At 42.2% G+C, this 21,528-nt stretch overlaps 1 protein-coding gene across 1 annotated transcript in view; it reads left to right on the top strand.

The window, feature by feature from the left end:
- LOC129644221 (antigen WC1.1-like) overlaps positions 1-14,299 on the top strand; it is a 54,505-nt gene extending 40,206 nt beyond the window's left edge. Inside the window, exons 14-20 of the mRNA XM_055569737.1 lie at positions 8,334-8,375; positions 8,463-8,777; positions 9,028-9,060; positions 9,608-9,745; positions 10,132-10,221; positions 11,077-11,211; positions 14,166-14,299. Coding sequence (XP_055425712.1) covers positions 8,334-8,375; positions 8,463-8,777; positions 9,028-9,060; positions 9,608-9,745; positions 10,132-10,221; positions 11,077-11,211; positions 14,166-14,299 — 887 coding nt within the window. The remainder of the gene's footprint in view (positions 1-8,333; positions 8,376-8,462; positions 8,778-9,027; positions 9,061-9,607; positions 9,746-10,131; positions 10,222-11,076; positions 11,212-14,165) is intronic.
- Positions 14,300-21,528: the final 7,229 nt, after the last annotated feature.

The following is a 21,528-nucleotide window of genomic DNA, read 5'->3' as shown; positions in this document are numbered from 1 at the left end:
TTTTTATGGGTGGGTATAAGTCTATACTACATTTTCTTTATCCATTCATCAGTGAAGTCTTACATTGTTTGACTAATATATATTGTTATAAAATACTAAAAGGTAATACTGTTAAAGTGCTGCGGTCAATACGTCAGCAAATTTGGAAAATTCATCAGTGGCCACAAGACTGGAGAAGGTCAGTTTTCATTTCAATCTCAAAGAAGGCCAATGCCAATGAATGGTCAACTACCTCACAATTGTGCTCATTTCACATGCTAGTAAGGTTATGCTCAAAGTCTTTCAAGCTAGGCTTCAGCAGTAAGTGAACTGAGAACTTCCGAGATGTACAAGCTGGGTTTAGAAAAGGCAGAGAAACCAGAGATCAAATTGCCAACATTTGTTGGATCATGGAGTAAGCCAGAGAATTCCAGAAAAACATCTGCTTCATTGACTACATAAAGCCTTTGACCATGTGGATCACAATGAACTGTGGAAAATTCTTAAAGAGATGAGAATACCAGGGCACCTTACCTGCCTCCTGAGAAACCGGTATGCAGATCAAAAAGCAGCAGTTGGAACCAGACATGAAACAATCGACTGGTTCCAAATTGGGAAAAGAGTTCATCAAGGCTGTATATTGTCACCCTGTTTATTTAACTTATATGCAGAGAACATCATAGGAAATGCCAGGCTGGATGAATCACAAGCTGGAATCAAGATTGCTGTGAGAAATATCAACAACCTCAGATACACAGATGATACCACTCTAATGGCAGAAAGCCAAGAGGAACTAAAGAGCCTCTCATTGAGAGTGAAAGAAGAGAGTGAAAAAGCTGGCTTACAGCTCAACATTCTAAAACCTAAGATCATCAGCACTTCATGGCAAATAAAAGGGGAGAAAGTGGAAACAGTGACAGACTCCCAAATCACTGCTGATGGTGACTGCAGCCATGAGATTAAAAGAGGCTTGCTCCTCTGTGACAAACCTAGACAGAGTATTAAAAAGCAGAGACATCGCTTTGCTGACAAAGGTCCATATTGTCAAAGCTATATTTTTTTCCAGTAGTCAAGTCTGGACATGAGAGCCGGGCTATAGAAGAAGCTAAAAAGAGTTGATTCTTTTGAATTGTGGTACTTGGATGCCGCAATTGAATTGAGAGTCCTTTGGGCAGCAAGGAGATAAAACCAATCAATCCTAAAGGAAATCAACCCTGAATAGTCATTGGAAGGACTGATGCTGAAGCTGAAGCTCCAATACTTTGGTCACGTGATGAGAAGAGCTGACTCGTTGGAAAAGACCCTGATGCTGGGAAAGACTGAAGGCAAAAGAAGAAGGGGGCCACAGAGGATGAGGTAGTTAGATAGCATCACCAGTTCAGTGGACATGAATTTAAGCAAACTTTGGGAGTTAGTGAAGGACAGAGGAGCCTGGCATGCTGCAGTCCATGGGGTTACAAAGAGTCAGACACAACCTAGCAACTGAACATATGTTGCTGCAATGAACATTGGGTTTTCAAGTTAGTGTTTTTGTTTCCTTCAGATAAATACCCCAAAGTGAAATTCCTAAATCATATGGCAGTTCTATTTTTAATTTTTGATGCACCTCAATACTGTTTCCATAGGGGCTGCATCAACTTACATTCCCTCTAACTGTGCAAAAGCTTTCCTGTCTCTTCACATTCTCCTCAACTCCTGTTCTTTCTTCTTTTGGATAAAAGCCTTTCTAGAGGATATGAGGTCATACCTCATTGTGGTTTTGATTTGTATTTTCTGATGATTAATAGTGTTGAGCACGTTTTCATGTACCTATTGGCAAGTTGTATGTATTCTTTAAAAAATATCTATTCAGGTTCTCTGCCCATTAAAAAAAATCAGACTTTTGTTTTTTGCTACTGAGTTGTATGAGTTCCTTGTGTATTTTGGATAATAATCCTTACCTGAAATATAATATGCAAATATTTTCTCCAATTCCATAGGTTGCTTTTTCACTTTGTTGATGGTTTCCCTAATTTGGCAGAAGCTTTTTAGCCTTATGTCATCACAACTGCTTGTTTTTACTCTTGTTCCCTTTGCTTTTGGTGTCAGATCCAAAAAATCGTCACAAAAACTGGTGTTGAGGATTTTATTTTCTGTTTTTTCTTGTAGGAATTTTATGGCTTCAGGACTTGTGATCAAGTCTTTAATCTATTTTGAGATAATTTTTGTGAATGGTGTAAGATAGTGGTCCAGTTTCATTTTTTTCATGTGGCTGTCCAGTGTTCCCAATGCCATTTCCTGAAAAAACTGTCCTTTTCCCACTGTATATTCTTGGCTTCTTTGTAAAAAATTAATTGATCATAGAAATGTGGGTTTATTTATGGACTCTCTGTTCTGTTCCATTGATCTCTGTGTTCCTTTTTATACCAACGACATACTGTTTTGATTAATATAGCTTTGTAATATAGTTTGAAATCAGGAAGCAGGACACCTCTAGCTTTGTTATTCTTTCTCAGGATTGCTTTGGTATTGAGTGACTTTTGTGGTTCCATGCAAATTTTAGGATTGTTTCTTCTGTATCTGTGAAAATTTCCATTGGAATTTTGATAAGGATTGTGGTGAATCTGTAGATGCTTTCGGTAGTATGGCCATATTAATAGTATTAGATCTTCCAATCCATGAGCACAGAATATCTTTCCATTTATTTGAGTCATCTTCAGTATCTTTCATCAATGTGTTTATAGTTTTCAGTGTACAGGTCTTTCACCTCCTTGGTTAAATTTATTCCTAGATATTTTATTCATTTTCATGCAAATAAGTAGAATTATTTTCTCAGTTTCTCTTATAGCAATTTGTTGTTAGTGTAAAGAAATGCATATGATTTTTGTATACAGATTTTTCTTCTACAACTTTACTGAGTATATTAATTCTCATATTTTTGCTGAAGTCTTTAGTGTTTTCTACATATAATATCATGTAAGGGGGGTTCTTGCCTCATGACTCTGATGGTAAAGAATCTGTCTGCAATGCAAGAGACCCGAGTTCACTCCCTGGGTCAGGAAGACCCCCTGGAGGAGGGAATGGCAACCCACTCCAGTATTCTTGCCTGGAGAATCCCAATGGACAGAGGAGCCTGGCAGGCTGCAGTCCTTGGGGTTGTGAAGAGTCAGACACGACTGAGTGACTAACACTTTCACTTTTCCATCTGCAAATAGTGTCAGTTTTGCCTCTTCCTTCCAGATTTGGATGTCTTGATTTTCTTTTTATTGCCTGATGGATCTGGATAGGACTACCAAAACTAAGTTGAATAAAAGTGGTGAGAGTAGACATTTTTGTCTTGTGTCTGATTTCAGAGGAAAAGCTTTTGGTTTTTTACAGTCAAGTATGATGTTAGCTGTGTACTTTTCATATGGCCTTAATTATGTTGAGATGCAATCCTTTTCTATATATACTTTGTAAAAGAGTTTTTACTGTAAGTGGATGTTGAATTTGTCAAACACTTTTTCTGCATCCTTTGAGGATATGATTTTTACCTTCATTTTGTTTATTTGGTGTATCACATTTATTAATTTGTGAATGTTGAACTATCCTTGTATCCTTGGAACAAATATCACTTGATCATGGTGTATGATTCTTGTAGTGTATTGTCAAATTCTGTTTTCTAATATTTTGTTGACGATTTATTAACCTGTACTTATCAGAGTATTAGCCCATAATTTTCTTTTCTCATGGTGTCCTTATCTGGCTTTAGTATCAGACTGATGTTGGCTTCATAACATGAATTTGGAAGTGATCTTTTCTTCTGTTTTTGGAAGAGTTGGAGAAGGCTCCACCACTAAATACTGTTACACTGGGAACTGAGATTTCAACAGTAAATTTTGAATGAAATAAATAAATGTTTGTGAAGGTGACAAATAGTTAAACCATAGCAACTTATTCCCTCAACATTTCTCTCTCTGTTTCTCTTTCTCCTTCCCTCCTCCTTCACATACACAAACACACACACCCCATTCAGGTACACCTTGAATGGTATGCTGGATGTTGCCTGAAACCCATAGCTAAGAGAATGTGGGATCAGATATTTCAAAATCAGAGGCTCACTCCATTCCTTGCCTCTCTTTGCTCATCTCTTTGTCTTTTTCATTTGAAGGCCAGATCAGATAAGATGAGATCAGTTGCTCAGTCGTGTCTGATTCTTTGCGACCCCATGAATTGCAGCACGCCAGGCCTCCCTGTCCATCACCAACTCCTGGAGTTCACTGAGACTCACGTCCATCGAGTCAGTGATGTCATCCAGCCATCTCATCCTCTGTCATCCCCTTCTCATCCTGCCCCCAATCCCTCCCAGCATCAGAGTCTTCTCCAATGAGTCAACTCTTTGCATGAGGTGGCCAAAGTACTGGAGTTTCAGCTTCAATATCATTCCCTCCAAAGAAATCCCAGGGCTGATCTTCAGAATGGACTGGTTGGATCTCTTTGCAGTCCAAGGGACTCTCAAGAGTCTTCTCCAACACCACAGTTCAAAAGCATCAATTCTTCGGCGCTCAGCCTTCTTCACAATCCAACTCTCACATCCATACATGACCACAGGAAAAACCATAGCCTTGACTAGATGAACCTTTGTTGGCAAAGTAATGTCTTGGCTTTTGAATATGCTATCTAGGTTTGTCATAACTTTCCTTCCAAGGAGTAAGCGTCTTTTAATTTCATGGCTGCAGTCACCATCTGTAGTGATTTTGGAGCCCAGAAAAATAAAGTCTGACACTGTTTCCACTGTTTCCCCATCTATTTCCCATGAAGTAGTGGAACCAGATGCCATGATCTTTGTTTTCTGAATGTTGAGCTTTAAGCCAACTTTTTCACTCTCCACTTTCACTTCCATCAAGAGGCTTTTTAGTTCCTCTTCACTTTGTGCCATAAGGGTGGTGTCATCTGCATATCTGAGGTTATTGATATTTTTCCCGGCAATCTTGATTCCAGCTTGTGTTTCTTCCAGTCCAGCGTTTCTCATGATGTACTCTGCATATAAGTTAAATAAACAGGGTGACAATATACAGCCTTGATGAATTCCTTTTCCTATTTGGAACTAGTCTGTTGTTCCATGTCCAGTTCTAACTGTTGCTTCCTGGCCTGCATAGAGGTTTCTCAAGAGGCAGATCAGGTGGTCTGGTATTCCCATCTCTCAGAGTTTCCCACAGTTTATTGTGATCCACACAGTTAAAGGCTTTGGCATAGTCAATAAAGAGGAAATAGATGTTTTTCTGGAACTCTCTTGTTTTTTCCATGATCCAGCGGATGTTGGCAATTTGATCTCTGGTTCCTCTGCCTTTTCTAAAACCAGCTTGAACATCTGGAAGTTCACATTCACATATTGCTGAAGCCTGGCTTGGAGAATTTTGAGCATTACTTTACTGGCGTGTGAGATGAGTGCAGTTGTGCGGTAGTTTGAGCATTCTTTGGCATTGCCTTTCTTTGGGATTGGAATGAAAACTGACCTTTTCCAGTCCTGTGGCCACTGCTGAGTTTTCCAAATTTGCTGGCATATTAAGTGCAGCACTTTCACAGCATCATCTTTCAGGATTTGAAATAGCTCAACTGGAATTCCATCACCTCCACTAGCTTTGTTCGTAGTGATGCTTTCTAAGGCCCACTGGACTTCACATTCCAGAATGTCTGGCTCTAGGTCAGTGATCACACCATCATGATTATCTGGATCATGAAGATCTTTTTTGTACAGTTCTTCTGTGTGTTCTTGCCATCTCTTCTTAATATCTTCTGCTTCTGTTAGGTCCATAGCATTTCTGTCCTTTATCAAGCTCATCTTTGCATGAAATGTTCCTTTGATATCTCTGATTTTCTTGAAGAGATCTCTAGTCTTTCCCATTCTGTTGTTTTCCTTTATTTCTTTGCATTGATCGCTGAAGAAGGCTTTCTTATCTCTACTTGCTATTCTTTGGAACTCTGCATTCAGATGTTTATATCTTTCCTTTTCTCCTTTGCTTTTTTCTTCTCTTCTTTTCACAGCTATTTGTAAGGCCACCCCAGACAGCCATTTTGCTTTTTTGCATTTCTTTTTCTTGGGGATGGTCTTGATCCCTGTCTCCTGTACAATGTCATTAACCTCATTCCATAGTTCATCAGGCACTCTATGTATCAGATCTAGGCCCTTAAATCTATTTCTCACTTCCACTGTATAATCATAAGGGATTTGATTTAGGTCATACCTGAATGGTCTAGTGGTTTTCCCTACTTTCTTCAATTTAAGTCTGAATTTGGCAATAAGGAGTTCATGGTCTGAGCCACAGTCAGCTCCTGGTCTTGTTTTTCCTGACTGTATAGAGCTTCTCCATCTTTAGCTGCAAAGAATATAATCAATCTGATTTCGGTGTTGACCATCTGGTCATGTCCATGTATAGAGTCTTCTCTTGTGTTGTTGGAAGAGGGTGTTTGCTATGACCAGTGCATTTTCTTGGCAAAACTCTATTAGTCTTTGCCCTGCTTCATTCCGTATTCCAAGGCCAAATTTGCCTGTTACTCCAGGTGTTTCTTGACTTTCTACTTTTGCATTCCAGTCCCCTATTATGAAAAGGACATCTTTTTTGGGTGTTGGTTCTAAAAGGTCTTGTAGGTCTTCATAGCATCTTTCAACTTCAGCTTCTTCAGCGTTACTGGTTGGGGCATAGACTTGGATTACTGTGATATTGAATGGTTTGCCTTGGAAACGAACAGAGATCATTCTGTCATTTTTGAGATTGCATCCAAGTACTGTATTTCAGACTCTTTTGTTGACCATGATGGCCACTCCATTTCTTCTGAGGGATTCCTGCCTGCAGTAGTAGATATAATGGTCATCTGAGTTAAATTCACCCATTCCAGTTCATTTCAGTTCGCTGATTCCTAGAATGTTGACATTCACTCTTGCCATCTCTTGTTTGACCACTTCCAATTTGCCTTGCCAAAGAGGCATTAAACTGTGAGACCTTTTATTGATGGTATTTTTCCTATAATTAAACCCTGTGAATTGAGAGGTGGTAAAGTCTTTGACCATGAAAATGAGCAACCCGCTCATAGAGGTCCTGCCATTGTTTTCTCAGAGGTTCTCTGCATAGAGTGGGTAGTAGTTTTGATAGGAAGATCTGGAAAGAATATATAAATATTGATACTTTATGACAGGTACTATTTACCCTTCTGGTTTTTTTGAATTTATATTTCTCTCAGCTTCAATTCTTTTATATATATTTTCAGTCTTTTGTTTATTATTTCTGCATCTTCTCAATACAAATTGTTCTCAGTAGGCATTTTTTAACTATTGCAAAAATTTCTGGCTTACTCAGTGTGTACATATATGTGTCCATATATCTTCTCAGAATTCTACTAAGTCTTTCCTGTATACTTTCTTTTTAAGACATTCCTAAGCAACACTATGAGCTTTTCTGGTGGCTCAGACAGCAAAGAAACTGCCTGCAGTGTGGGAGACCTGGGTTTGATCCCTGGGTAGGGAGGATCCAGTGGAGAAGTGAATAGCAATCCACTCCAGTATGTTTGGAAAATCCTATGGACAGAGGAGCCTGGTAGGCTGCAGTCCAAAGGGTCACAAAGAGTTGGACATGACTGAGCGACTAACACACACACACACACATAACCAACACTACATTGTGGAGCAATTATCTTCCAATTCAAAATAAATTTAGAAAAGAGTTTCCTTTTACAACAGTAGTCTTCACTTGCCCACTTGTCACACTGAATAATAGGTAAGAGTAGTTTATAATCTATCTAATAATTTTCCATTAAAATTATGTACATTAGATTTTGAATATAAATTGACTCTGTGCTTCTGCACTGATTATTTTTAATATGAACTATTATCATAGACTGTTACCATTCATTTATATTTGGTTTACTATTTCACTGATTAGTATGAATTTTAAAAAAGAAATTTTATTTCACTGAATTTTGTCTATTCATTCATTTAATAAATATTTATCAAGCCCCTATCTAGGTATTTCGAAATGGTTTTCCATAGATATTTGTTGAATGAGTGCATACAATGTGCAGGCATTCTCATAATAGCAGAAACATGGCACATATAAGATATACAAGGTCCTTCTTCTAATGGAACTTTCATTCAGAGGAGTGTGTGTACATTCGTAGATGTCTGTGTTTATATTTGCTGTGGAGTGTGAAGACTGATAAACAAGTAAATATTTAAAGTAATTTCAGCTGGTGATCAGATGCAGTGAATGTTTCAGCCCAGGAGATAATGAGCCTGTGTTTTCACATGTCATTTGCACTGAGCCATGGACCTTAGATAATCTTATGTGGGGTCAGGAACACCCTCAGCTATTCCTGACCCACTGTTTCCCCGTTGTGTGCAGGAAGAAGACCCAAGAGCTGTCCAACTGCTGCCCCCTGCACAGGTACATCAGCACGCCCCCTCCCCTGTGGCTCCCAGGGGCTCCTTCCTCCCACCAGGGCAGTCACAGGAGGGGCTGCTGCCTTTTCAGACAGAGAGAAGCTGAGACTCAGGGGAGGAGACACCGAGTGCTCAGGGCGGGTGGAGGTCTGGCACAGCGGAACCTGGGGCACCGTGTGCGATGACTCTTGGAGCCTGGCAGAGGCCGAGGTGGTGTGTCAGCAGCTGGACTGTGGCCAGGCCCTAGAAGCTGTGCGGTCTGCAGCATTTGGCCCTGGAAATGGGAGCATCTGGCTGGATGAGGTGCGGTGTGGGGGCCAGGAGTCCTCCCTGTGGGACTGTGTTGCGGAGCCCTGGGGGCAGAGCGACTGCAAGCACGAGGAGGATGCTGGTGTGAGGTGCTCTGGTGAGTGAGGGGCTTGGGGTCCACCCTGGGTGAGCCGGGGCAGCACAGGGGCACTGGGGTGGGCCGGGCATAGTGAGGAGTTTGTGTTCAGACATCCCGGGTGCTGGGGCTCTGATCTAGGATGAGGGAGCTGGGAGGACTGGACACTGATGTTGTGCAGACTGAGGTCTGATTTCAGGCTCAGGACAGAAAAGGTTTGCCCTGTGTTCTGACCAATTCTTCTTCCCCACACTACTGTTTTTCTCTTTAGGTGTAAGGACAACATTGCCCACAACTACAGCAGGTACTGTGATCCATCCACGGGCAGGAGAGGATACTCAAATGCTGGGGACCTGTTCTGTGGGCTCTCTGACAACTCAGAAGAGGAAAGAGTCTGAGGAGCTGTGGATGTTGGGGAGGAGCCAGGGCATTATACTGGGGAAATCCCCTGCCTTGATGTCCAGGGTCAAATGTTCTCATGCCCGGGGTCCAAGAAAGTCTGGTTTCCATGTTGTAGAATCTAAGGATCTCCCACCTGCCCTTGAGTGTTGCTCCTCATCAGAGAGGTGCAAGTCCCTGCACTGTTTGATGCTCTGTCTCCTGAAGCCCAAGGAGAAGGGATGCGCTGGGTCCTCAGAGGCTGTCTCGGCAGGGCAGCTCCCTGACAATCCCCATGTCTGCCTCAGGGCCACACTGGCCAGGGTGGAGTTGACTTGTCTCAGGAGGAGACCCAGATGAGCCCTGACACTGTCTGAGGCTGAGACACCATTGTCCGGAACTCCTGAAAATGCTGACACAGAGATTTCTCTGTGCCAAAGACTATCTCCAGCCCTTTTCCCTGTTCTCCTTAGGGACCAGAACAACCTCAAATTCTCTCCCTGGCATCTTCTCCCTGCCGGGGATCCTCTGCCTCATCCTGGGGGCCCTTCTCTTCCTGGTCCTCGTCATCCTGGTGACTCAGCTGCTCAGATGGAGAGCAGAGAACAGAGGTGGGCTTCAGGGGGAACTGGGAACCAGGGAGAGTGTGTGGAGGCAGGAGATGGGGCAGGTGTGAGGAGGGGAACCTGGGCCAGGTACTGTTCTGAGTTGCAGACTCCATGTGCTCCGTGCTGAGCTCTAAGGGATGAGTAGACAGAGGTTCTTAGGACTGGGGTGTGAACTCTCATAAGTCATGGCCTCTCCTGTGAGACCAGACAGAGTTGGCACTAAGCTGTAATCAGGGTCAGATGAGGGAGAAGGTGATGACATGGTTCATGGGGTAGGAGACGATGCTGAGGTCCTGGCAGCCCCCATGTGAGCACCAGGGAGATGAAGGTGGGCTGGCTGGATTGGGGTATCTGGGGAAGCTTCTCTGACCTGCTGGAGGATCTCTCAGCCTTATCCAGCTATGAAGATGCTCTTGCTGAAGCTGTGTATGAGGAGCTCGATTACCTTCTGACCCAGAAGGAAGGTCTGGGCAGCCCAGGTGAGTGTCTCTGTCTGCCCTCCTGGGATCTCTGGTTGTCACTACCCACTGGCTATGCACATCTCAGCATCTGCAAACCCCCTGTGTGCCCCGGCTCCTCCAAAGAGGCAGGTTGACGTCTCAGAGCCCTGTGACCTCTCAGCCTCTGTCTACACTGCAGAAGCCAGGCCTGTCCCTTCTCAGCCTTAACACAGGTCCCGTGGGTGTGGGGAGGGTCATGCTGTGTGTTGTGTGATGTTTGTCTCCACATGAGGCTTTCCGTCAGATTTCTCACTGACTAAACTGCTGTATTACACCATGATGGTGAGCACAACAGTGATTACAGATCCACTCCAGGAAATAGAGGTGGACCTGCCTCGGCTGGGCTCTGGGGAGGAGAGTTTCCCTCATTGAGAGGAGATTTAAGGGGAATGGTTTTCCTTTGATGGACCAGAGGCATCCCTTGTGTCCAGATGGGGTTCGTCCTTCTCCTTCTCTGGCTGTTCTGTGATGTGTCACGTTGGGGCTGGTCTCTCTGTGTCCAGAATCACAACAGGCACACAATGATTTAAAAAAATAACATCTGTAAAGCACAATTTATCAAAATACTTTAGCAATGCTCAATGGTGGAAGAGTTGCTTTGAGATATGTACTTTTCACCAGAAAATATTGAGATAAGTAAAATTGTGTTTTGGCTTATGGACATGTCAAAATGAAATATGGTCTTAGAGAAAAAAGTCTTTTGAAACAAGGAGTGACTGGTGCCTCTATTCAGAAACTCAGAAACCCTGGGTCAGAAGGTATCTTAGGTATTCCCCAGACCAACCCACTTACTGCAGTTTCATCCACTCCCTTGTCTGCTCTTAGAACCCCCAGATCAGAGGACTGATGTCCCTGCTGAAAATTACGATGATGCTGAAGAAGTACCAGTGCCTGGAACTCCTTCTGCCTCTCAGGGGAGCGAGGAGGAAGTGTCCCCAGAGGAGAATAGGGTGAGGTCCTCTCAGACAGGTGAGTGGGGTCAGTTGATCTCCTGCAATCTTTCTATCTGAAAAGAGTGAATTTGTGCTCCTCAATGCCCAGCCTCCCTAGAGAGTCAAAATACAGGTAATCTCATATATTTGGTAGCATCATCTTGAACATATGCCATATTTAATGCTGTCAGACCCTTTGCAAGGAGTGAGGAATCACTCTGCTTTTGGCATTTATGTCTCCATAATGTGACATAAACTTATCACTCTGTATGTGATATACTTGCATGAAGATTTATAGATTATGGAATTTCCTGGTGGTCCAGAGGTTAGGATTCTGCACTTTCACTGCTAGGGCCTAGGTTCAACCCTGGTCAAGGAACTAAGATCCTGCAAGCATTGTGTCATGGCCGAAAGAGAAACGTATCAATTAATTGAGCATATGTAAAAGAAAGCTAAGTGCTGAAGAATTGATGCTTTTGAACTGTAGCATTGGAGAAGACTCTTCAGAGACCCTTGGATGGCCAGGAGATCAACCCAGTCAATTTAAAGGAAATCAGTCTTGAATATTCATTGGTAAGACTGAGCCGAAGTAGAAGCTCCAATACCTTGGCCACCTGATGCGAAGAACTGACTCCTTAGAAAAGACCCTGATGCTGTAAAGATTGAAGGCAGGAGGAGAAGGAGATGACAGAGGATGCAATGGTTGGATGGCATCACCGACTCAATGGATATGAGTTTGAGCAAGCTCCGGGTGTTGGCGATAGACAAGGAAGCCTGGTGTGCTGCAGTCCATGGGGTCACAGAGAGTCAGGCATGACTGAGTGACTGAACTGAACTAAAGCAAATTCAAAAATGGAACAAGTGTTTTAATAATATCTTTGCATTGTTGCATACATGAAGGCAAACCATTCAATATCACAGTAATCCAGGTCTATGCCGAATCAGTAATGCTGAAGAAGCTGAAGTTGCCATTCTGTGAAGACCTACATGACCTTTTAGAGCTATCACCTAAAAAAGATGTCCTTTTGATTATAAAGGACTGGAATGCAAAAGTAGGAAGTCAAGAGATACCTGGAGTAACAGCCAAATTTGGCCTTGGAGTACAAAATGAGGCAAGGCAAAGGCTAATAGAGTTTTGCCAAGAGAACGCACTGGTCATAACAAACAGCCTCTTTCAACAACACAAGAGAGGACTCTACACGTGAACATCATCAGATGGTCAGTATCAAAATCAGATTAATTATATTCTTTGCAGCCAAAGATGGAGACGCTCTATACTCTCAGCAAAAACAAGACCAGGAGCTGACTGTGGCTCAGATCATGAACTCCTTATTGCCAAATTCAGACTTAAACTGAAGAAAGTACAGAAACCCACTAGACCATTCAGGTATGACCTAAATCAAATTCCTTATGATTATACAGTAGAAGTGACAAATGGATTCAGGGGATTACGTCTGATAAGCAGAGTGCCTGATGAGTTATGGATGGAGGTTCGTGACATTGTACAGGAGGCAGGGATCAAGACCATCCCCAAGAAAAAGAAATGCCAAAAGGCAAAATGGTTGTCTGAGGAGGCCTTACAAATAGCTGAGAAAATACAAGAAGTGAAACCAAAGGAGAAAAGGAAAGAGATATCCATTTGAATATAGAGTTCCAAAGAATAGCACGGAGAGATAAGAAAGCCTTCCTCACTGATCAATGCAAAGAAACAGAGGAAAACAATGGAATGGGAAAGACTAGAGATCTGGTCAAGAAAATTACAGATACCAAGGCAATATTTCATGCAAAGATGGGTACAATAAAGGACAGAAATGTTATGGACCTAACAGAAGCAGAAGGTATTAAGAAGAGGTGGTAAGAACACACAGAAGAACTATACAAAAAAATCTTCATGACCCAGATAATCATGATGGTGTGATCACTCACCTAGAGCTAGATATCCTGGAATGTGAAGTCAAGTGGGCCTTAGGAAGCATCACTCTGAATAAAGCTAGTGGAGGTGATGGAATACCAGTTGAGTTCTTTCAAATCCTAAAAGATGATGCTGTGAGAGTGCTGCACTCAATATGCCAGCAAATTTGGAAAACTTAGCAGTGGCCACAGGACTGGAAAAGGTCAGTTTTCATTCCAATCCCAAAGAAAGGCAATGCCAAAGAGTGTTCAAACCACCACACAATTGCACTCATCTCACACACTAGCAAAGTAATGCTCAAAATTCTCCAAGCCAGGCTTCAGCAGGACATGAACTGTGAGATTCTAGATGTTCAAGCTGGTTTTAGAAAAGGCAGAGGAACCAGAGATCAAATTGCCAAAATTCGCTGGATCATCAAAAAAGCAAGAAAGTTCCAGAGAAATATCTATTTCTGCTTTATTAACTATGCCAAAGCCTTTGACTGTGTGTATCACAATAAACTGATATTTCAGTAGCTCAAGAAGACACTCATTCTCTAGAAAAGAGTATTCTCCATCTGAGGGCCTGTGTAGTTTCTGGGGAGGAGATATCTGTGGGTACACCTGTGATACTATTTGTGGACATTTGGGAACAGGAGTCAAGTCAACTAAGAGCAGACAGGGGTTGTGAGTGAGGAATTCTGATTTTTCCTGTTTCCAGTCTCACTCTTATTATGAATTTGCATCTATCACCTGTGAAAGGAGAATATTTAAATTCCTTTTCATAATTCTTACTGTTACTGGGCATCTCCTTGGTATTGTGTTGCCTGGAAGCAGGTCTCCCAGAGCTCCTGAGCACAGGTCTCCTGTGATGCAGGATTTCCCCATGCACTGAGGCCCAGGAGACCACATGAACTGGATCTGAGAGGAGAGCTGGGATCCATCCTCACTGGAACTCATGTGAAATAGCCTGAGCCTCCCTCCCCACACCTGGGTCCCAGGGATGCTTTGTCATAAGCACTTGCTTGACTCCCTTCCACCAGAGGGTTCTGTTCCATCCTCGTGTCTCAGTTCTAATCAAACTTCTCTTTTCTACTTCAGGCTCTTATCTGAACTTCTCCAGAGAGGCAGTTGATCCTGGGCAAGGAGAAGAGAGCCTCTGGCTGCTCCAGGGGAAGAAAGAGGTGCTGGGTACGATGATGTTGAACTCAGTGCCCTGGGAACATCCCCAGTGACTTTCTCGTGATGCTGCATTAAATATGAGATGAAGCCTCAGATAGTCTAATTGCCTGTATTTCAATAGAGTAGTGCTGACCTGTAATTGTGTCATATGAAAATTGCTCAAAATGAAATATTCTGAATAAATTAACTTTTTGCTGTGCTGTTAACTTAGCAAGCTCCATGTCAAATGCTTTTAGAGGATTGGTCCTCAAATGCCATCTTTCTCAAAGGAAGTGCAAGATGAGTGAGCTGACCTGCTTTCTCACCTGTCTTAGAGGCTAATGAGGGCATGCTCAAAAATGTTTCAGGTCACTCTTATTTAGAAAAGGATGTAAACTTGGTCTACATTCACACACTCCTTTCTAACAAGATGAGCTCATGGGGGAAAAAAAAATAAACAGTTCTAAACACCTCTGAGATGTCACATCACCAGTTTGTAACTTGTTCTTGGACACCAGACTGTGTGTGAGTTTCAAAGTGGAAGGTTGGCTGGTGGAAGAGAATGAATACAGCTTTCCTTATCCTGCCTCAATATTCACAGGCCAATTAAAAATCTAACTAAACATAACTACCTCTTCCTTTTTCATCTTTCATTTATTCCTTTAGTGGTACAGACACCTCTTTGCTCGTATCCCATGTCTGTTTGATTAGCCAATCCTTATAAATCCATTCTTTCTTCTCCATCTCTTCTTACTATTTCTTTAGGATGCTGCTATTTCTTGTCTCTCCAAGGATCTCTCCTTCTAAGTGAATTATATCAGTTCATATATGTCTTCAAGTTGATGGAAGGCAAATTGGTGCTCATCCACACCCTGTATTCAGATGGGACAAGAAGGCAAGAAAGTGGAGACCTAGGCAGAGGGGATTCAGAAGAATGGATGTAGATATAAAGATCAGGAACATTTGGCTATTTATGTTTCAGAGATATGAATGGAGGCATCTGACATGACTGATCTCTTAGAGGAAGAATTTCAGACCAAGGGGATTCTTTGAAAACATCTATTTTTCAGATGTTTCAAGATTGCTTAAACAGTGTCAGACTTTATTTTTCTGGGCTCCAAAATCACTGCAGATGGTGATTGCAGCCATGAAATTAAAAGACGTTTACTCCTTGGAAGGAAGCTTATGACCAACCTAGATAGCATATTAAAAGCATAGACATTACTTTGCCAATAAAGGTCCATCTAGTCAAGGCTATGGTTTTTCTAGTGGTCGTGTATGGATGTGACAGTTGGACTCTGAAGAAAGCTGAGGGCTGAAGAATTGATGCTTTTGAACTGTGGAGTTGGAGAAGACTCTTGAGAGTCCCTTGGACTGAAGGAGATCCAACCAGTCCATCCTAAAGGAGATCAGTCCTGGGTGTTCATTGGAGGGACTGATGCTGAAGCTGAAACTCCAATATTTTGGCCACCTCATGCGAAGAGTTGACTCACTGGAAAAGTCCCTGATGCTGGGAATGATTGGGGGCAGGGGGAGAAGGGGACAAAAGAGGGTGACATGGTTGATGACATCACTGACTCGATGGACATGAGTTTGGTGAACTTCAGGAACTGGTGTTGGACAGGGCGGCCTGGCGTGCTGTGATTCATGGGGTCACAAAGAGTGGGACACAACTGAGTGACTGAACTGAACTGAACTGAAAATGTAATTGTGATCCTGCTGTGACTCCTCAGTGTAGAGAGAGCTGTCATGAAGAAGTGTCAAAGTAAACATTATGTTTACACAGCACTACCCCAGCAACCCTCCCTACCCCCCAATCCCACCCCCACCCCCAGCCAATTCCATTGTGGACATGTGGAGAAGCTGCTGCACTAATATAAAACCTGAAAGTGTTGGCCTGGTTGTGAGCTGGACCGACCCAGTTATTTGGTTGACGACTCTGTATGGTTTCTAGGGCTCCAACCTACACTCACGCTTGCAGTCTTCATAGTTCTAGACTGTGCTTGGGGATGGGAAGATGCCCAGGGCTTCTTCCAGGGCAGCTCACATGGCTATTCACTTGGGAAGTGATGAAATAGATGACATATGATGAAATAAGGCACACACACGAAGAAGCTCAGTGAACTCCAAGAAAACACAGATAAACAATGAAATTCAGGAAGACAATATAAGAAGAAAATAAGATTAAAAAAAATTTCTCATCATCATTATTATTGTTTTCAATTTTTGTTGCATGAGTCTTTGTTGCTGCACATGGGCTTTCTTCAAATGAAACAAGCAGGCACTACTCTTCTTAGTGGGCAGCAGGTTTCTCTATGCCCGGGCTTCTCTTATTGTGAACATGGTCTAGGCACCCAGGCTTCAGGGGTTGCAGCATCGCCTCCTATTTGTGATTTGTGGGTCCTAGAGCTCAGGCTCAGTAATTATTGAGCTAGGGCTCAGTAATTGTTGAGCTAGGGTGTTACTTCACAGAATAAACTCAGATTTTTTTAAACAGAGATAGAAATCATAAAAAAGAAGTAAACAGGGAGTTTGCTGATGGTTTAGTGGTTAGGATTCGATGCATTTGCTGCTGTTGTCTGGATTCAGTCCCAGTAGGGGAACTGAGACCCCTCAAGCTTTGCAGTGAGGCAAAGAGAATAACAGAAGGAACAAAACAGAAAAATGAACCAAACAGAGATTCAGTTGCTTAAGATTTAGTTCAGTTCAGTGGTTCAGTCGTGTCCGACTCTTTGTGACCCCATGGACCACAGCACTCCAGGCTTCCCTGTCCATCACCAACTCCTAGATCTTGCCCAAACTCATGTCCATTGCGTCAGTGATGCCATCATCCAACTGTTTCATCCCCTGTCATTCCCTTCTCCTCCTGCCCTCAATCTTTCATAGCATTAGGGTCTTTCCTGTGAGTCAGTTCTTCACATCAGGTTGTCAAAATATTGGAGTTTCAGCTTCAGCATCTGTCCTTCCAATGAATATTCAGGACTGATTTCCTTTAGGATGGACTGGTTGGATTAGTTGCTTAAAACTACAATGAATGGAATGCAACAAAATGAAAAATGCTACCTAGGGCATCAACAACAGCAGAAGACTCTGTAACTTAGAAGGCAGGGCCATTGAGATTACCCAGCCAGGGAACAAAGAAAAAGAGGAATGAAAAAGTGTGAAAGAACCTGTGTGAACTATGGGGTAACATTCACAGAAACAACCTGCACATTATTGGAGTCCCAGAGGGAGAAGAGAGGGAGAAAGGGACACAGATTGTACTTAAAGAAATAATACTGGATAAGTCACAAATCTGATGAAATTTAGACATCCAAGTTCATGTAGCTAATAGGTCACTCCTCAGAGTTCATTCAAAATGATCATCCCCAAGACACATTGCTTGTAATCAAGAAAAAGAGGGAATTTTATAAGCATCAAGAGAAATGTAAGTGCTCACAAAAAAGAAATTCCCTTAAAAATATCAGTGGACGTTTTAGTAGAAACCTGACTGTCCAGGAGAGAAAGGATGATATATTGAAACTTTAGAAAGAAAAAAAAGCCTACCAACCAAGAATATTTTTCTCAAGAAGGCTGTTTTTCATAAATGAAGATGATATAAAGACTTTCCCAAACAAACAACAGTTGAGGACATTCACCAATATTAGGCTTGTCTTACAAGATTGCTGAGGGGAGTTCCTCAAACTAAATGAAGGATGCTAATTTTTATATTAAAGAAGTGAAAATATGCAACAGACTTGTAAATGTAAATACTGAATCCAATTCAGCATACTTTGACACTGTAATATGGTAGTGTGCTAGTCAGGTAGCTTTAGTCTAAAGAAAGTATTAAAATAGCTATAGAGAAAAATATTTTGTTAGTGGATATACAATATAGAGAGAGGTAAATTGTGACATCTAAAACAAAATGTGTAGAAGGGGATAAAAAGGTAGAGCTTTTGAATGTCATTGGAATTAATTTGTTATCAGTATAGTATTTACTGTTGTCCCTCTAAGATGTTTTATGTGAGCCATGTGGCAACAAAAATGTAAAAACCTACAGTAGATTCACAAAAAGTAACAAGAAGGGACTCAAAGAACAACATTATCCAAAATTATCAATTCACAGTTCTAACTGTTGTGCAGAACACTTGAGTTGTCCTGGTCTCCACATCATCTTTCAAGATCAGCCAAAGAGGACTCTCCTTCTAAAAGGGAAACTCTAATTAAGCTGTCTGTTATTTTAAGCCAAAGAAGTCTTTGGGCACCTCATCTGCTTCCTTATGTCATATCGATGGTGCAGCTGTACTTTTTTAATCACAAGTTTTCTTCATGTGATATTGCTGTGTGGTTTTAATGAAAAAACTGCCAATGATAAATCATATGAATATCCTGTCTCCTCAGTTGTGTTGGATTAAGACTTATTAAGAAGCCACATGTAGGTACTTTGTGGTTTGTCTTGTGTATCCTTAGAGGTAGAGATTTGCAGTGTTCGTTGTGGCATATTTGTTGATGATAGCTGCTTGTTTTTGAAAATCAAATTTTGCCTTGCTAATTGCCAGAAACATTTGCCTTTAACACAAAAATATTAGCTAAATGATGTTCTCAGAAAGATTTCTTTATATTTAAGACAATTTATCTTCAATATTTAGTACAGTGCCATTCAGCCATTCAATAAATATTAGCTGAGCATCTGTGAAGTTATAGAGAGGGGAAATATAGAGCTTATACACAGGCACAGGCCTCACTCCAATCCTGGGCCCTGGCAAGGCCTCAGACAATGCCTGCAGACTGCAGGTGGCTTGGTTAGCATGCCCAGATTGGGAAGCATTCGATGACAAGGAAAAGAGATCTGTTCACAGAGTCTTTGATGTTAAAGGAGGAACACATTTTGCTGTATTTCCAGTGTTCTTAGGCTGGTCTGCGGGCAGGACTCAGCTGCACCAAAGCTCCATGTGCAATAGAGCCTCAGTTCATAGACTTTGAGTCTGAGCAATCACTCAGGCTTTGAACTCTGAGTGCCACCCCAGAGGCACTAACCTTAGGTTGCCGTGGTTTAAGAATCACCACCCACAAGAACTCAATAGTTCTGCAGTTGGTAATTACATCAGCTCTCAGCAGAGGTGGGTTAATCATGAAGTTAATGAAGTGTGTTTTTCAGAGCCTCTCCTTGCACCAGCCCCTTCCAAGTCCAAAAGGGGCCCTAGGGCTGTGGTTGCAACAGAGAGAACTCTATGATCCTTGCCCCCTCACCGTGTCTTCTGCCTGCCTTTTGCCTGTGGAAAACTTTAGTCAAAGAAAATGTTTAATTGGAGAAGCGAGAAATGTGGAATCAAAGGAAAACAGTCAGAGGAGACTAAATAATAACAATGTAGTCATTAAGCACAGTCAAGGACCTTTAGTTCTTTCTCAAGGGTTATAGATGATATTCTGAGCCATGTCCTGTGAGCTGCCTTATAGACACAAAACACCAGGCGGAGCAGTGGACTACACGATGACCACACTGTACCCAGTACTTGAGCGTCCACAATTCTGAGAACTGACCACAAAGACATGGGAACAAGTACACACAGGCACTAAAGACCAACTGTACCTAAAACAACCAGTGGTTGTTTTGGATGGCATCACTGACTCAATGGACATGAGTTTGAGCAAGTTCCAGGAGTTGGTGATGGACAGGGAAGCCTGGTGTGCTGTAGTCCACTGGGTAGCAAAGAGTTGGACACGACTGAACGACTGAACTGAATTGAAAGTAACCAAGATGACACTAGTCAGACCACTCATGACCAATTTGAAGATGACTGTACTATTTCTGCATGTAATCCCCCTCCCACTTTGTCTATAAAACTCACCACCTGCTTGTCATGGGGGTGAACGTTGGCCTTTGAACAGATGGCTGCCGCTGCTCCTGCCAGTTGCTGGCATATGAAATAAAGCAAACTTTCTTTTCCACCAACCTGCCCTGTATACTGGCTTTTAAGCAGTGAGCAGCCAGACCCCACACACATACCTTTCAGTAACATGGTCACAAAGAGATAGGCTTTGAATGTGCCATTTTCTTCAGTTGAGGGGGAAAAATTCAGCAAAATTATTTCTTACCCAAAGGTGAAGAAATTAATTAACTACATAGAGCACTACATCCAGGAATCAGATTTGTTCAGGAAATCAAGAAGAAACTAAAGAGGTTTAGAAAGTACATGCTGCCTTTTCATTAGTACAGGATTGGTGGAAAGTAAAAATATGATGAACTGACTAACTCAGAGCAGAGGAGAGCTGTTTAAGGATGAAGGTCGAGATGCTAAGAGACAAATTTGGGAAACTGAGCCTGACTGTCAGCACAGAGTGATGTAAAGGGAACAGGAGATGCACCAGGGGTGGGTGCTCTTAAACAGGACTTAGATCTAGTTGTTGGTCAATCAGAAATGGTGACTGAGAACCAACCAGGCCCAACAGAGGATGCAAGCTGACCACCGGAGGGAGTAGCTTGGAATGAAGACCCAGAAGGAAGAGGAGATCCAGGTAAGTACCTGATTCACGTGACAGATTCTTTTTTTCAAGTCTTCCTTCCCCTTTGGATCTGTCAGAATAGACTCTGTTCTGCTACTGGAACAACTGACCCCCAGATCTCAGAGGCACCACATACATGCATACACACATTCATTACCAGCCTACACATGTACCGTGGTCAGTGAAGCACAATCAGCTCGCATGTGCACCATTTGGAGCACACAACTTCTGGGGCAGAAAAGAGAGAGACTAGAGAGTCACATGGGGTTTTCATGTCTCCACTTGGAAGAGACACATGTGACACCACCCACGCTTCATTGGCCAGAATGAGTCACTGGGAGCTAGAAAAACAGCTATTTGATGAGTATTATTGTCGATGCCACATCCTTGATAGCAATGCTGTCAGTTTTTTTCTTCCCTTGGTAAGGTTTCTGAGCTACAGCTTTGTGCAGAAATTAAATGTGATTGGACCCTCCCCAGAGTGAGATTTGAGGAAGGCATTTTCTATCTAGTTCCTTTGTCTGGTGTGTCTCTGACTCCTTACTCCACTTCAGTCTGTGCCGAGTGGGATTAGTCAGATTTGTGTCTCCCCTGTCCCTTTCCCGCTCAGTATCATTAACTCAGGGTGATTTTCAGCATTTGTTCATGCATTCATTTCTTTATTTATCCACTATTTGTTAAACTTTTTCTATGTGTCTTTACTTGACTTTAAAGAGATATTGAAGAATAAGACACAATACTTGCTCTCAAGAAGCCCCCACTTTAAAGACACTGGGCAAGATTTTATAGATTAAATAGACACAGTAGTAATTTTGAG

Source organism: Bubalus kerabau, chromosome 1, assembly GCF_029407905.1.
Source record: "Bubalus kerabau isolate K-KA32 ecotype Philippines breed swamp buffalo chromosome 1, PCC_UOA_SB_1v2, whole genome shotgun sequence".
Lineage (NCBI taxonomy): Eukaryota > Metazoa > Chordata > Mammalia > Artiodactyla > Bovidae > Bubalus > Bubalus kerabau.
Note: the sequence above shows the minus strand (reverse complement) of the source record. Positions and strands in the feature narration are given on the sequence as shown.